The 18,108-nt window shown below is 40.1% G+C and overlaps 1 protein-coding gene across 1 annotated transcript; it reads right to left on the reverse strand.

The window, feature by feature from the left end:
* Nucleotides 1-3,197: 3,197 nt before the first annotated feature.
* ZBP1 (Z-DNA binding protein 1) lies at nt 3,198-16,790 on the reverse strand. Its single transcript, XM_075176504.1, has 13 exons — nt 16,639-16,790; nt 16,356-16,441; nt 15,361-15,441; nt 13,111-13,290; nt 12,518-12,586; nt 12,114-12,155; nt 11,186-11,368; nt 10,140-10,292; nt 9,547-9,633; nt 9,004-9,141; nt 5,628-5,765; nt 4,465-4,611; nt 3,198-3,782 (listed from the first exon to the last, which is right to left on the reverse strand). The coding sequence occupies exons 3-13, from the start codon at nt 15,434-15,436 to the stop codon at nt 3,610-3,612; spliced, it is 1,386 nt and encodes a 461-aa protein (XP_075032605.1). The 5' UTR covers nt 15,437-15,441; nt 16,356-16,441; nt 16,639-16,790; the 3' UTR covers nt 3,198-3,609.
* Nucleotides 16,791-18,108: the final 1,318 nt, after the last annotated feature.

The following is an 18,108-nucleotide window of genomic DNA, read 5'->3' on the forward strand; positions in this document are numbered from 1 at the left end:
TCTGCATGCCGATCTGGACTTTCAGTAGCTGTAAAAATCGTTAACTATATCACATCAGGATTAGTTTTCTGTAGTGTGTACCCAGCCTTACCAGTTAAATATGAATCCAGATCTCCCAGTATTCCACTGCATGAAATTAGCCATGCACATATGAGCCAAAGACACGTCCTGATCTATCATAATCATGCCTCACTCCATTTGATATGCACAAATGTGGACTGTTGAGGTGGGGAGAAACTGTTACATTACTACAAAAACATTTGCACTAACTTCTTTCTGCAGGAGAATGTGATTAGGTTTTTCTGCAGCAGAACATTTAAACTAGAGATGGTCACTGACCCCCGTGTTTTGGTTTTGGATTCGGTTTTGGATCTGGATTACCGTCGTGTTTTGGTTTTGGTTTTGGTTTTGCAAAACCGCCATTGCGTGTTTTGGTTTTGGTTTTGGTTTTGTTTGGTTTTGTTTTGCTATTTTTTGGGAAAATCCATGTTTTTGGGCCTAAATTAACCCAATTTAGTGCTCCAACTGTTTTAGAGACAAGTAATCTAATTGTTGAGGTAATAAATCATCCAAAAAAACAGTTTAATTCTTCGTTGGTAGGCCTATTCTACACACAAAACAGATTGTCTTCCTCTCCATCTATGCATATTGGCAATGCAGCCATCGTCTTTGAATGTATATTACACCCTACACTTATAGTTAAATATGTAAAGAAATGGAAAAAGCCAGTTTGGTTTCTGTCTCTCAAGGCCCCCCTCCACTTGTATAAAATACTAAAAAATTCAGCCATTATAGACTGTACAATATTAATTGACATGGAGAAAGCCAGTTTGGTTTCTGTCTCTCTAGGCCCCCCTCCACTTGTATAAAATACTAAAAAATTCAGCCATTATAGACTGTACAATATTAATTGACATGGAGAAAGACAGTTTGGTTTCTGTCTCTCTAGGCCCCCCTCCACTTGTATAAAATACCAAAAAATTCAGCCATTATAGACTGTACAATATTAATTGACATGGAAAAAGCCAGTTTGGTTTCTGTCTCTCTAGGCCCCCCCTCCACTTGTATAAAATACCCAAAAATTCAGCCATTATAGACTGTACAATATTATGAAAAATGGACAAAGCCAGTTTAGGGTCACTCTGTCTATGACACCCTACCCTTAAGGATAAATTGCCCTAACAGCAGCCTTTCAAGATGGTATGTGATATGGAAATGCCACAAGTCCCTTTCCTCTTTGGGGGTAGATTGCACCCTACACTTACATAGAAAGTTTTAAAAAGATGTTATCGGCATCATCTTCAGCTTAATCCTCACCCTCATCAGTATGTACGTAATCATCACAGACTATCAATTCATCGCCGCTTGAATCCGCCATTAGAGAACAGTCAGTGCTTGGATGTCTTGGATGGTGAAGGCCTTCCTCGTGGAAGATGTAGTTCATTTTTATAAACATCATTTTCTCCACATTATCCAAAATTATTTAGTAGATACTGCTGACAGTTATGACTTTTGACAGCCAGAAATATTAATGCACAATTAGGGAGGACACCCCAAAAGCACTGAGGAGTGCTAAAAATTATTTGGTAGATACTGCTGACAGATATGACTTTTGACAGCCAGAAATATTAATGCACAATTAGGGAGGACACCCCAAAAGCACTGAGGAGTGCTAAAAATTATTTGGTAGATACTGCTGACAGATATGACTTTTGACAGCCAGAAATATTAATGCACAATTAGGGAGGACACCCCAAAAGCACTGAGGAGTGCTAAAAATTATTTAGTAGATACTGCTGACAGATATGACTTTTGACAGCCAGAAATATTAATGCACAATTAGGGAGGACACCCCAAAAGCACTGAGGTGTGCTAAAAATTATTTAGTAGATACTGCTGACAGTTATGACTTTTGACAGCCAGAAATATTAATGCACAATTAGGGAGGACACCCCAAAAGCACTGAGGAGTGCTAAAAATTATTTAGTAGATACTGCTGACAGATATGACTTTTGACAGCCAGAAATATTAATGCACAATTAGGGAGGACACCCCAAAAGCACTGAGGAGTGCTAAAAATTATTTAGTAGATACTGCTGACAGATATGACTTTTGACAGCCAGAAATATTAATGCACAATTAGGGAGGACACCCCAAAAGCACTGAGGTGTGCTAAAAATTATTTAGTAGATACTGCTGACAGAAATGACTTTTGACAGCCAGAAATATTAATGCACAATTAGGGAGGACACCCCAAAAGCACTGAGGAGTGCTAAAAATTATTTGGTAGATACTGCTGACAGATATGACTTTTGACAGCCAGAAATATTAATGCACAATTAGGGAGGACACCCCAAAAGCACTGAGGAGTGCTAAAAATTATTTAGTAGATACTGCTGACAGATATGACTTTTGACAGCCAGAAATATTAATGCACAATTAGGGAGGACACCCCAAATGCACTGAGGAGTGCTAAAAATTATTTAGTAGATACTGCTGACAGATATGACTTTTGACAGCCAGAAATATTAATGCACAATTAGGGAGGACACCCCAAAAGCACTGAGGTGTGCTAAAAATTATTTAGTAGATACTGCTGACAGAAATGACTTTTGACAGCCAGAAATATTAATGCACAATTAGGGAGGACACCCCAAAAGCACTGAGGAGTGCTAAAAATTATTTAGTAGATAGTGCTGACAGATATGACTTTTGACAGCCAGAAATATTTATGCACAATTATGGGGGACACCCCAAAAGCGCTGGGGAGTGCCAAATATGAAGAAAAAATAATAAACCTCTATCCTCCTCTCTGCACTAGCGATTTTGGTTAGAGCAATTGCAAGAACAATATTGTATTCTCTGTCCCTGCTCTAATTAGCCTATGACTACACCCTGCTCTCTCCCTCTGTCAAATGGCGATGGATTGCTGTGGAGGCGTGTATTTATAAAGTTGAAGTATCGCGAGAACCGAGCCCCGAGATCCGACGACGTCACAATGACGTTCTGCCTCGATTTGGATTTGGAACGGGCGGGAGAGTACCGAGCTGCTCAGCTCGGTACTCGGATACCCAAAGTTCGGGTGGGTTCGGTTCTCGGAGAACCGGACTCGCCCATCTCTAATTTAAACACAAATGTCAACCTGGCTGACTTATTAACCACGTGACAGTGTACTGTATAAAAGGAAGGCAACAACAAAAATTTCTGGTGGTTTATTTAAAAAAAAAAAAGTAATATACATTGCACATAAAAGGGAAGTTTGTTTGTTGATCAAAGTCAGTACCCAGTCATATGAGATGGTCTTTCACAAACATATGGTATCATTCTGAGAACTGTCTGGTATCCAGAAACATTTGCCTGACATATATTTAAAATAAAATTAGTGTTACTGTAAATCCTTATGAAGGATTATTAAGAATCGGTCCTCTATCCCCAGCTTATTTAAATAACAAGATGTGGGTGTAGCATCCTTACTGAGCACCAATAGAAAACAGTATATTTGCACTTTACGTTGCATAGTCACAATGCTTCTAGAGTTCCAGGGAAACTGGAAGACAGTGAAGAAAGACGAACCGTTCATAGTAGTGGTTGATGAAACGCAGGTTTAATTCAACTAAAGGAATCTGTTACTGATGAAATACTGCAGGATGTTGTACTCTGCTCCTCCTTCTCATCCAGTGTCACATTTTCAAGCTCATCACAAATATCTGAGATGTTTAATGTTTGCACGGAATGACTGCAGACAATGGGGGAGGAAGTAAGTGCTAGTTGATTCTGAAGCACTACAAAAGAAAAACAGATGGTAGCGTTTCAATTAGTTAAATTTGTATTTAATAAACAATATCTTTTACTTTAACTGGCATGTGCTTTTCTGTTCCAGTAATCTTAAGGAGTCTATTTACCTTTGGTAGGTAGTGGGTTGCAGTAACTATCATCTTGCATCGCTGTGACAAAATGTAGTACTATTGCTATTTACCAAGCCAGGGCTCAATGGCGAGTCCAAAAGGTACGTTTTGATTAGAGTTTAATTGTACCCACTGCCCACACACATTGGATGTGGGCATTTTATGGGCTGAACCAATATCCTTGGGACTACAGCCTAACCAGTGACATCACTACAATACTAGCTCCTAGGGACAGACCGCAAAGTGCTGCTCTGATGTTACATTTTAAAATTATCCTCAAATATTTGTTACATTTTGTATAATGAAATCAAAAAGAATATTGTAGTTTATTTAATAAGATATTTTGATTAGTATTGATGATGTTTCGTGCTGTGCTCTAAGTATGTGATGTAAACTGGGAGTTTAGTCATAGGGTGTAAAGGGCAATTGCATGAGTATGTGTAAAGGGCAATGTGTAAAGGGCAATTGCATGAGCATGTGTCTAAAGAGTTGTTCAGTGGATGGATCGTGTGTTGTATAATGTGCTAAGCAGTTCCACTTATAGAACTCAGAAACTTACTCAAACCACTTTCAGTATGTAAGAGACTGGAATCATTGGCTGAGTCATTTTCCTTTTGGTTGTTGTTGCAAAGCGTCAAGTCTTGTTGCTCCCCCTCCTGCGCTGTGATGTGTGGATCAGACAAATCAGTCCATATCGTATCATTCCCTTCAAAACGTAATTATAAAATGAAGGTTAAGAAATGGTTAAGAAATAACTTTGGAAACAATCTATGAGCAATGTTTTACTTTTGCCCATTTATTTTATGCGTTAATGAGTTCAATACTTTAGGTTTTTGACCTTAATGTGTCTTTAGTACAGGGATAATGATCTTTAAGAAATTACAAGAAACAGTTATAGTCCATTGACTAAGGAGATCCTCGGCAGAGATATGAATAAATTGCACCCTGAAACTTGGTCCCACTTAACTTTTAAATAGGAATGAGTCAAGTATCTTATTTCTAACTGAAATTATTTGAAATATTCTGAGAATTAAATATATTTTAATATAAAATTGTGATGAAAGGTACGGGCCAGGCCTTTGCAAAAAAAGGTTAAGCCTGTTTGGCACCTAGTTACACCCAGATAGTAATAAAGAGGCTTTAATCCCAGTAAGTTCAATTGTCATGAGGGTATTGCAGCTATGTTTCCATTTCACTTTATATGTTTAAAATGGTTATTCCCTGTTTAGAAAGCCCCCGAAGTTGGTATGAATGGTGCTTCTTCCCGGAAGAAAAGGTTCACTTTATACATGATGTTTAAAGGTGAAGCCCAACCATGCCTGGTCGAGCCAAAAGGGGGGAGACACATGGGTTTGAAGTTGGTAGTAGACCTGTGTGGCTTTTTAACACAAAGGGGGGGGGAGTTTACAGCAGAGAAACTTATTTCCAACTATCCTCGTGCAAAGCTTGGTAGCAGTGAAGGCTTTATAAAGGCTGCATGCAGGTGAGGTTCTTAGTCTAGATTGTCTTGCTCTTTACCATAAGTGCTGAGCTTGAAGTAAGTGTTATGTACGAGTGTTGCAAGTGTCAATGTTGACAGTACACTGCCACCTATTGTCCATGGTCAATCCTCACAATGGACTGTCTGGATGTGCATTCCTACACATGTCAAGGGTCCGTGTTCCCTAGTCCCTCATGAGAGGGCTGTCTATATTGGGTAGGAACATGGTGTTATCTCATTACCTATTCCGCTGTCATAATCTCTGCTGGCGTCCATTTTGTTAAAGGGCTGGTAGCCTGGGTCTTCATACTGTGTCTGGTTGAGTGTAGTGTTCATGGTGACATCAGATTCATATGTTTGACCCTCATAGCGTTGATATTCTACATATAAAATGAAATAACAAAATATCTCAACTTCTCCATTTCCTTATTTAAAATACTCTCACATACATATTAGATTACTGAAAATATTTCTAAAACCTAAGTTGTATAGCAATGGTTTTTTTTTAAAAAAAAATAAATATATATTTTCATTGAAAAAACTCGGTGGTCTCTGGTACGAGCGAATGCTGTCACACTAAGAGGAGGGAATTTAATGGGATTATACCGTTAACAAAATATATATATATATATATATATATATATATATATATATATATATATATATAAATGGTACTTGATGATGTCAGCTAAGAGTTTTATGTAGGGTTGTTTTAATAAAGGGCCATAATGGGTATTTGTCATAGGTTACTGTTACCTTCCTATTCCTATTACAACACTTTACAACAGCTTTACAACACTTTTTTGCTAGCCATAATGCTCCGCTCCCTCCCTAGGTGGTAGTACATCTTTAAATTCAGATTAGAAGAATAGGGATCTTTTGTTTAATCCCTACTATCATTAGTGCACATTTTGAAACAAAACCTCAACAATGTTGCACCTCCTTACATCTGCCAAGTCTACTAACACCAGCTAGAGGTCTCTCTGCCTACCAGGGCCGTATTTACCGCTAGGCAACCTAGGCACCTGCCTAGGGCCTAGCGGCTCTCGGGGGGCACAGCAGGGGGGGACAGGAGTAATTTTTAAAAAAATGAAAAAAAAATAAAAATTCGGCCCCTCCCCCGACTCGCGGCACCCCCCCCCCCCCCCCGCGACTCGTGCGGGGGGGGTGCCGCGAATCGGGGGAGGGGGGGGGTCGGGTGCCGCGAATCGGGTCCCGGCAGCCTCTTCTCCTCTCAGTGTCTCAGTGATAGAGAGAGGAGGAGAGGCTGCCGGGACCCGACGAGCGATCACGTGACTCTTTCTTTCTTTTTTTTTTTTTTTTTACATCTGGACTGACGGAGGAGGAGCAGCGCGCAATAGAAAGGTAAGTAAAACAAGGGACATAAGTGGTGATGGTGAAGGGGCACAGAAGTGGTGATGGTGAAGGGGCACAGAAGTGGTGATGGTGAAGGGGCACAGAGGTAGTGAAGGGGCACAGAAGTGGTGATGGTGATTGGCACAGAAGTGGTGATGGTGAAGGGCACAGAGGTGGTGATGGTGAAGGGCACAGAGATGGTGATTGGCACAGAAGTGGTGATGGTGATTGGCACAGAAGTGGTGATGGGCACAGAGGTGGTGATGGTGAAGGGCACAGAGGTGGTGATGGTGAAGGGGCACAGAGGTGGTGATGGTGAAGGGCACAGAGGTGGTGATGGTGATTGGCACAGAGGTGGTGATGGTGAAGGGCACAGAGGTGGTGATGGTGAAGAGGCACAGAGGTGGTGATGGGCACAGAGGTGGTGATGGTGAAGGGCACAGAGGTGGTGATTGTGAAGAGGCACAGAGGTGGTGATGGGCACAGAGGCGGTGATGGTGATTGGCACAGAGGTGGTGATGGTGAAGGGCACAGAGGTGGTGATGGTGAAGAGGCACAGAGGTGGTGATGGTGATTGGCACAGAAGTGGTGATGGTGAAGGGCACAGAGGTGGTGATGGTGAAGAGGCACAGAGGTGGTGATGGTGATTGGCACAGAAGTGGTGATGGTGAAGGGCACAGAGGTGGTGATGGTGAAGAGGCACAGAGGTGGTGATGGTGAAGGGCACAGAGGTGGTGATGGTGAAGAGGCACAGAGGTGGTGATGGGCACAGAGGTGGTGATGGTGAAGGGCACAGAGGTGGTGATGGTGATTGGCACAGAAGTGGTGATGGTGAAGGGCACAGAGGTGGTGATGGTGAAGAGGCACAGAGGTGGTGAAGGGGCACAGAAGTGGTGATGGTGATTGGCACAGAAGTGGTGATGGTGATTGGCACAGAAGTGGTGATGGTGAAGGGCACAGAGGTGGTAATGGGCACAGAGGTGGTGATGGTGATTGGCACATTGGTGGTGATGGTGATTGGCACAGAGGTGGGGATGGTGATGGGCACAGAGGTGATGGGGAAAGGGCACATGTGATATTGTGAAGGGGCAAAAGTGACAATGAAGGGGCACAGTGTGATGATAGAGGGACAAAAGTGACAAGAGCACATACTTGGATTTATGCGTATTATTTTTGCAAACAACTTAAGTAAGTATTTCTGCCCTGACTTCAATATTTATTATGTTGTTTTTACCCAACTACTTAAAAAAACGGGACTGCTTGGTAATTATTTAGCGGTGCCTTTTTCTGCAGCAGGGTGGCCTTGCTCTTTTCACATGTTAGGTACGCCCCCAAAGATGCAAGCCACGCCCTCACCTCCTTTGGCGGCGTGCCATGCTTTCATATCTACTTAACTATAGGGGTATATGGTAGGCATGCGGCGGCACATGCTTTCACTTCTACGTAACTATAGGAGTATATGGTAGGCTGCAAAAATATAGTGCTATGGATTGTTTCAGGGAGGGGGCCCAAAAACAGTATCCTGCCTAGGGCCCTATGAGGTCTAAATCCGGCTCTGCTGCCTACACCTATTCTCTGGAACTCTCTACAACCACTTCACACTCAAGAAATATTGCAGCCAGTGCCCAGCAATTACCCCAATATTGCTGCATTTGTGGCTACAGCACAACTTTGATGCCAGATAATGATTCTATAGAACCTAATTGGATCATTATTGGGCACATACAGGCCCATTATGGTCATCTTCCAACTAACAGGTTACATTGAGACCGGATGGGGGTCATGAGCCATTTGCTTGGGTTGAACAGCAGGATTGAGCCACATGTGGCCACCTTGTGAAGTCTTTAGATATCCATTAAAACTCAGTTCTTCAAGCAAATAAACATGGCAAGCATATAACTTGTCCCTATAACTACTCAGTTCCCTCATCACATCTGTCAGAGTGTATATTATAAATCAATTTGTGGTGGGAGAAGTTCTGTTCTTATTCGTTCCTCAGTTTTTGCTTCTATCCTTTTTTCCTGTAGTTATCTAAGTATTCTAATGTGTGTTCTGCTAGCTGTGATCAGCTCTGCAGGAGATGTTGGCACTTTATAAATTAATAACATTTTTGGATACAAAATAGTCTAATCTTAGAACACTTTTTTGCAATGCGTTCTAAAGCTATTTTACAGCTTTATACTAACACACTAACTGATTTTTTTATTGAGTCCAGATGATTTTCAGGATGAGCAATCAGCAGAGCTCCAGGAGATATGTTACCTGTTGCCAAAGCAGGATCCACATTTTCTTTATAACTGGTCAACCTCATTTTGTCGCCAATGCTGAAATTCTGACTGTGGTATATATTAAAGACGTAACTTTTATTCACAATGCTCGGTGGATTACTCCAATTGGTATCTGCAATATGAATATAAGTCAGATTATTATTTGATGCAAAATAAAGGTCTGAGTTGCCCTTTGACATTAGCTGGTAGGCCATAAGAATAATGTAAAATTAATGTTCACCCTCTCTATAATTTTACCTAAATAGTTCCCATTCCAGCTGACATCAGCTGGGACAGCTATCCGCACGGCAGTAAGTAAAGGACGTGCAGCAATTGCACCATAGATACAGCTGTCATGCTAAGTTGAGCTGGAGATGATCTAAACTAAGAATAGTATACTTTTCTGGACCGGACACCCCACAACTATATGAAATGGTTTTGGCTGGTTAAATGGTTACATGATTAGGTAACCTTTCATTAAGAATGGACAACCGCTTTCAGTTTAACTTTGAAATGATTCCCATCATGGGCGACTTACAGTTCTGCATATTATTCTCTCCAGTTAGTGGTTCAGTCATATTTGGTCCGTCCATTGTTGTATATTCTGCTGCAGCTGGCGTTGCTTCTAGGAGCGCAAAGAGCAGGTCAAACGCTTTTCATATACTGTACACGCAGATCTTATTCACCAAATGAAAAGTAATCACATGTATCATTCAACTAGTCTAAGGGATGTTATTTAAAAAAAAATAAATAGGAGTGGATATCTTACTATTATTTACAAGGCTTTCCACCTCCAGATGACTTTAATTTACTGACCTTTGCAGAGCTGTTTATTTTCATTGTGCTGGGAAAAAAACACAACTCTGTTCTTCTTCTTGTTAGAAATAATTAGATCCAAAAAGTAAATTTGTGTCTTATCTCAGAACAATGAAAATAAACAAAGTCATGGCTGAACAGCACAGCAGGAGTCCACCCGATAAATCAATGTATTATTATTATTATTATTATTATTATCATGACATCACAATGTATTGTGTATAAGTTGCAGTAATGCTTGTAAAAGCCAATAAATTAAAGTGAAGGTGAAAATCCCATTAAATAGGAAAATCCTCAGGCTGCCCATTCCCTTACCTGTGCTGCTGTCCTTGTCTTGGCTGCCGTCCTTATCATTACTGGGCCGACAACCATAGTTTGCATCTTGCGTCAGAATGGGAGGAGTATTCTCTGAAATGTATTTCTGAATATAACCTGAGGCATAGGTACTGCTCTCATGAGGTTCAATTGCTGCAAAATAAAACAAAAAATAAAGAAAAAACACCGAACTCTTAGATATTAAAAACAACAGGTGCATGTAAATAAAATATTTTCATAAACATGAAAGTGATAAATGAGTATGTTATATTGACTTCTATTAGTAAGTAAAATATCAGCCGTCGTTGACTGGAAATGTCCATAATGTCTCATAGGCATAGGTAGAAAAGTGCGTTATATATCCTTATTTTTATTTATTTTTTCAATACGTAGGCATGAGCACAATTTGTAAAACTATTCTAGAAATGATTCCATATTTATAACATTTTGCATGTTTTGCCAGTGGAATTTGGCCTTAAGCGTTCAACCCAGAATTTCCCAATCATTGTTTGTTCCTCCGGGACAAAATGGTTCCTACATACAATACATTATGTACTAAAACAAAAATAAAGTACAGTATATGCTGAATGGTGAAGTAATAGCAGAACTCAGGGATTGTATCGGTGGCACTTTTTACCTCTGCAGCATGGCTTGTTCTGCAATCACAACATGGGGCATGGTCACACCATTATTGGGGAATTGACCAGCACTAAATAAATGCCAGGATGCCAACAATCCCCTCTCCTCCTCTAAAAACATACTTGACTTGCTGTAAACAGCAGAGGCACAAGTTTCTGGTGTTCGTGGAACCCACTCATCATTGTGAGCGAAGAAAGTATGCAGCTCTAAGGACCATGAAGTAGGTGTGTACCTTATAATTCACTAGCTGAATAAAAAGCTACACTTACTCAAATAAAAAAGCAGTGTGTATATGAATCTTTTGGTTGTTAGTATATTGTCTTTATTATCTTGGGATGTGGGATGAACTTTCACAGGAACATGGCAGAGTGTAGTGAGTGACCTCTGAATGAATAGATGTTACAAACCTGTACTGGTCAGACTTTTTATTGTCCAAAGTTTTTCCTTTTCATTGTGACTAATAAGATCCATTGTCTTCAATAAGTACAAATCAGGATTAACATCCTTTGCACATTTTCTCCCCACTTCCTTAGCAATCACTATAGCTCTCTGTGGCTTGTTTTCCTTCAGATAACTGTATATCTTCTCCTCTGTAAACCAGGGGTACATTATTATCTTAATTAATTTCATCAAATGTGTGGTTCTAAACATATAGAAAAAAGAATTAAAGCTGGATGTAAATAGAATGTCAAATATTTCAAGCAGTGTCGATGTATGGGAACTTTTGCATATACATTTCGGAATTTTATTACTAGTTTATTTATGTAAGGCACCTTGTATTTTTACGTTCAATCAGTGGCGGAACTACCATTGGTGCAGCAAGTGGGGTGCACTGGGGCCCATGGAGATAATTGGACCCGCTGCACGGGGAACTAGCGAGCTGTGGGCTATGGTTCCCTCCTCCCCACTTCCCTGCACCGAGGCCCACCGCTCGCTAGTTACGCTTCTACGTTCAATGGTCACTTTAATTACTGGTCAACTAGCTTACGGCTACCAATGTTCATAAATCATTTTACTGACTTTTTTATAAAACAAAAACAAAACAAAAACCTGACAGTCAGTAGTAGCAGCATCTGGTGATGGAGGATTAGGAAAGGTGGGAAGGGGCATTATAAGCAAATACAAATACAATATAGAAGAGACAAGAAAATTACAGATTTTTATTGACTTTCAATTAATTTATAATGGCTGAAAGTTTTACTGTTTTTTTATTGCCCATAAGTGTGCTCACAGTAGGCAGTTCTGAATGTGATTCATTTAGGCAGAAGAATTAACTAAAAATGATACATCAAACAGGAAATGGCTATTAAAAAATAAAAGTACAGATATACTTACGCTGCTCTGTCATTTTCTTTGTCTCTGTCATATTCGGGTATCCTAAATCATAAAAAAGAGAGAACATTCACATGATATTTGAAATTTGCAAGTGGCAAAACAGTAGTTTGGAACCAAGTGTATCTAAGAAGCACTGCTAAGGATGTTTGCAAATGAAGTTCCACTTGTGGCCAGCAGAGGGAGATTCAGAGCCTAAAACACTTCTTTTCATTGCTTATTTTTTTTTGGGCTTGTAGAATATGTTCTAGCTAAAACTTGTATGTAAAGGTACTGAGTGTGTTTGATATTTCTATGTTAGTATACCAGCCTTGTGTGTCGTGGTGATTTTTAGTGTATGGTGTCTCTTGCTTTCTGGAAAAGTTGATATATGAAATCACAAAATATGTGAATATATAATTACTTACGTTGGGCGGCAACTTGGACCTCCACTTCTGACTCTGTTCTTTTTTTCTCTTTAGCCATTCTGCCATTATCTGTTTCACGTCAAAGATAAAGTGTTAGTAATGTTCTGCATTTCATGAGTGCTGCGAACAGTCTCTGTAGTAATTATTGAAATACTAGTAAGTGATGACAATGAGTGACCCCACTTTCTTCAGAAATCCTAATATCAGAGCTTAGTTAGACATGTAGTTCAGTCTTTTATCAGTCACACTTGTTGATATTTTTATTTTCAACCAAAGCTGTGGGATATTTGCATGTAACTATCCAAACACACCAAGAAGAAGGGAAGTAGAAGGGTATTATGTGAGCCCGACAAATTTCTGACCATTAATGAGTCATCTTTCAAAACTGACCATAGATCCACCCATTCAGTCATCAGACTAAGCATACCCAGTTACACAGTTTGTGATCACAGTCTCCACTATTACCTGGAGGAGCACATACTGCTGCTTCAACTGAATTTGTACATAAGGAATTGCTGTAAGTGGGGGGGGGGGGGGATAAACAAAGCCTATGATAAAAACCTGTATAGTTATTTATAAAACCTTTTGCAAACCTGCATTGTCCTCTGTTGTAATAAACCAGAACTTGGAATCATCATGCTTGGTTAAGTTCATATCCTTCATTTTGTATAAGTCTGGATTAACCTCTGCAGCTCGATTTTTTTTCACAGCCTTAGCAATGTGGAGAGCTTTCATCGGCGTACTGGTCGACAGAAACTTGTATATGTCCTTTTCTGTAACAGAGAGTTAGAAGATCAGCTTTCAGCTTCCTACGGTCACTTACATCATCAATGTAACAGCACCTCATAGCATCATATCATGGGATGGGCAACATCACTGCAAAATTTTACAGTGGAACAGGCTGCTTTGCAGAGGTGCAAAGTTCCAGCAATAGAATTTTGGAGTTTACTTTTCTACTGCGGATTGTATTTGTAAAATTGCATATAGTTGAATTTAAAGCAACCTGATATGCTTTGGGGGCCACATAGTGCAGCCTTCTAACCTCCCAAAGGGCTGCGTATTACTCTTCATCTCAGTAATAAGCTCAAAAAAACATTTACTCAAACAAAGAGATACCTGTCTGTAATTATATATCTGCAGACGTTTTAAACATGTGTTATAAGCTATAACACCGAAATAATGACAATAAAACAGGAAGGAGCTGGGGGCCGCAGGTGAAGGCTTGGAGGGCCCGTATGTTGCACTAGAACGACCTGTTGCCCATCACTGATTTAAAGTTTACGAAAAGAGCTGGCAATTCATCCTGCCATGTAATGTGGGTGGGGAGAAGTGGGAACACTTAATGCCAAATTCCACTGAAAAATGTACAAAATTTCAGATTGAGGCTGATATTTTGCTGAACAGTTTTTAAAACATCTCCATCCGTATCACAGCTTAGAACTAAAAACAATTTTATTAATCTTAACTTCAGATGTGCATGTAGTATCAGTGGATAACTATGATGTGTCATAGTGCTTGATTAATGTGAGGGGATTTTTTGCTTTTTTTTTTATTGTGTCTGTGATGCTACAAAAGACGACACTTGCCCATTTAGACACTTGCTCATTTAGAGATGGAGGCAAAGCCCAATTTTAAGTGCTTTATACTGCATATGCAAAAACAAAAATGCATATCCTTGTGTCCATATTATGCTTGTTGCATATCTCTGAACTGCGCCTTCTTGCTTCATGGCAAGTACAGGAAAGGTGTGGTCACATAATTGAGTTAGAGCTGTGTACACAGTCGCAGATATGCCTTCATGAGGTATTTCTATTGTGGGTTCTCTACCCTTGGAGCAAAGATGATGATCAGCAAGGACATTTTGCAGTGTAAGAAAAAAAAGCCCCCTGTCCCCCCATAAAAGAGCTCAAAGCCTGGGCTGGATGTGACAACTTGGAGCACTCAGTGTTTGGCTCCCCACAAAAGCCACAATCAGCACCAGGCTATGGCAAGCTGGGGTTGTGATACTATAATGGGGAAACCTACAGCGTGTGGTCTATGTCATATTGTCACACAGCCCCAGCCTGTTCAGCACAGGGTTCAATTCCATAGGGCAATTGGGCCTTCAAGAAAATTGTGGGCCTCCTTCACTAGGAAAAGACTGACCCAACACCTCTACAAGTACCAGTATACCCATGGCTGCCTAGGAAAAGACTGACCCAACACCTCTACAAGTACCAGTATACCCATGGCTGCCTAGGAAAAGACTTACCCGACACCTCTACAAGTACCAGTATACCCATGGCTGCCAGAGCAAAGCACCTTGGCTGGATTTTCATGAATATTTGTCAGGGCACCAAAATGGCTTCCTGGTTGATATCAGTGATTCCTCATGAAGTAATAGGCTGCATTCCCAAAGATATTAGGCATCCACAAAATGGTTGCTCACACTGTGTGTATGTGAAGGTGCACTTAAGTTTTGAACTAATGGTGTATGTTTTGTAGGGACAGAAACACACAGAAGTACATGTAAAACCTTCACTATGATTCCAATGCATACCCAATGTTTTCTGAAAGACAAGAAGTAGCGGCCATCTTGCGCTAAGGTTGGGGGGGTTGTCAAAAAAGGCTTGGAGGGACATGATTCAGATATCTGGACTGGGTGTTGAGGGGAAAAATAAGGTATAAACATTTTTCTTAAATTCATTTTCTGCAAATACTTGTAAATCTGTTACACGGCAGGTAGAATGTTAACGTGCCTGAACACGTCACTTTCTAAGAATTTTTTTCCCTGTTATTTACATTGCTCTCGATTGTAATGTAACTCATTCCAGGAAATAAAGGAAACTGAAACATATACTCACGTAATGGTGTCAGCTTCAACCACTTATCAGGCATTTTCAGATTACCTGCTGGGCTTTCCTGAACAGCTTCTTGCATTTTACCTGAAACAGAGTTTTAGAAATCACAGGAACTGTTCTCAAACTGTTGTACCATTCTATCTGCAGTACAGTGTTGAATTTGATATCATATTTTTCATTGCCGTTACAGCAGTTTCATACATAGTGTGGTGTGTATATATTGCTATATGTATTATATAACATATATTTATATTGCTTGTACCATGCTCCATGGAACCATTATTATTCACTATATAAATGTTCTCGATTTCCTAAGGTTATTAATTAGAAATAATGTTTACATGTATGTGAAAAATCTGCAAATATACACAGCATTTTGGATGAGTTTCACCAATGTATGTCATTTTAAATCAAAATGTCCCAAAATGTGTCAGCCCAAAATGACTACCAGTACCACTACCAGTGACCTTGATCTGCTAGTGTGTATGGTCATTGGATAACTGGGCCAATTAAGCTTCTTTTGCCACGTTCATTCGCCCCAACTGCCCAGATCTGTCTGATTTAGCCCCACAATTCTCAGTGTTCTAACCAAACAGCTAAATCTTGCTCACACACATATGAGCAAAAGCACACAAAACTAATGCATACATTAGTAATTCATTTTTAACATGCTTTCATGCATTGCACTTTTACCAAAACAAAGTATTATACTTTCAGCGTGTTACCATTCATCAAAATTATTAACATCAACATTTATTTTTATTGCACCAGCGTATTCCATAGTGCTTTACGATTGGGCCAATGAGAGAGAGGTCACTGCTCTTACTTTTTAAATGCTGCTTTAAAACTTTTAGAACTCAATGGTGGGAATGACACCATTGATACCTATTTGCAGCTGCTGTAAAACTAAAAGTCCCAGTATGCCCACAGCAACTAGAGAGCCACCGTCTGCCTAAGCCTGCTATAAAATGTCCCATGCTGGAATAATTCAGCCTTACCTGTAGCAGTAGGATGCTCAGTCCTCAGTGATATTGCTTTGTCTTCTTACTTGAGTTCACGAATGTCTTGGTCTCTTCAGCTGCAACTGAAACTTCCTTGTTAGCTGTGAGGGAAACCTCTACATGTGGTGGCTTGACGTCAGCTGTACAGCTAGTTTCTATTCACTTTCATCACAAACAAAACTGAAACTGATTTGTCTGTGCGCTTTTCCCCACAATGCTCAAAGATCAGACTGCAGTTTTCATTTTAAGCCAGCTTGTCAATAAAAAATATGTAATTTACCTGATGGTGGTACTGTAACACTCAGTTCTTGGTCCAATAACTCAGGTTCTGTATTCAACTCACCAGAGCGGAGAGGTAAGGGTTCCCTGAACAGTACACAATGTATTAGGGCTATGTGAAAGAGGCAGTTGAATGACAAAATAATTGTTTGTTTTTTTATTTTAGCTGATTGATTAATAGATTTCTATTCACAAATGTAATTCTCCAGTTGCAATTAACCTTCAACTCAAAACCACAAAACAATCATATTCTAGTATAAAAGCGTATAATAGATTTATATTCTAGCTTCTTTGCATCAATTCCTTAATCCCGATAATTAACCGCTAAAATTAATTAACCTCTAACCATAGATCAGTTACCCTGCTGATTCTATAGTGCATCACCGCTGACTTCTAACAGTTCCTGCTGAATACCAAAGATGGATTATTAACTACATTAATAATACTTCTATTTTAGTACATTTACTCTTCAATGACGTTAAAATCCTGTTTCTATATATAATTATATAACTAACTTGTAAAAACTAACTAATTCTTATTTATTATCAGTTTACGATTGCACATAAATTGACCTTAATACCTCATAAACAACAATCATCATCATCATTTATTTATACAGCGCCACTAATTCCGCAGTGCTGTACAGAGAACTCGCTCACATCAGTCCCTGCCCCATTGGGGCTTACAGTCTAAATTCCCTAATATAGACACACACTCACACACAGACAGACAGAGAGGGAGACAAATACATTAATTTCCTTTAGATCAGAGGATAAACAGGCTCGGCGCTCCCATTAGGCAAGGTTAGGCAGTTGCCTAGGGCGCCGGGCTCTGGTGGGCGCCACAGAATTAAAATTACTTTAAAACTGTGCGGCGACCGCTGACCATACCTTCCACGGCCGCCGCACAGCTTCCGATAGATCCACGGGGAGGGGGGAGGGGCTATGGATCACCACCGCCACCCTCCCCTCCAACAGCTGATGGGGCGCTCCGTCTCCTCCCCTCCACTCACTGACTGTTCATCATCACGGCCCGACAGTGTCAGTGAGGGACGGGACCCGGTAGAGAGGAGCAGCTTTATGGAGCCAACTTAAGGTAAAGGAAAGACATGGGGGTGCGGGGGGGATTTTGAAAGTGTGCCTGGGGGGGGGGGCGGATTTTGAAAGTGTGCCTGGGGCGCCAAGGACCCTAGCACCGGCCCTGAGGATAAATGTTCTTATACAATTAAAATATACACATTTTACTCATCGAGCGTTGATGCACTTTGATAAACATATAACTGTTGTTCCTGTAATCATCTTCGTGTTTTGCTTTTGTTACAGGTTTTGCCCCAAAAAAACATGAAAGATTTGGATTTTGGTTTTGGATCTGGATTTAATTGAAAATTGTGAAAAGTAGATAAAATTATGTGATATTGAGATGTTTTTGCTCCTATATTACTATTTATAGCACTAACATTGATTTACAGTCA

Source organism: Mixophyes fleayi, chromosome 6, assembly GCF_038048845.1.
Source record: "Mixophyes fleayi isolate aMixFle1 chromosome 6, aMixFle1.hap1, whole genome shotgun sequence".
Taxonomy (NCBI): Eukaryota; Metazoa; Chordata; class Amphibia; order Anura; family Limnodynastidae; genus Mixophyes; species Mixophyes fleayi.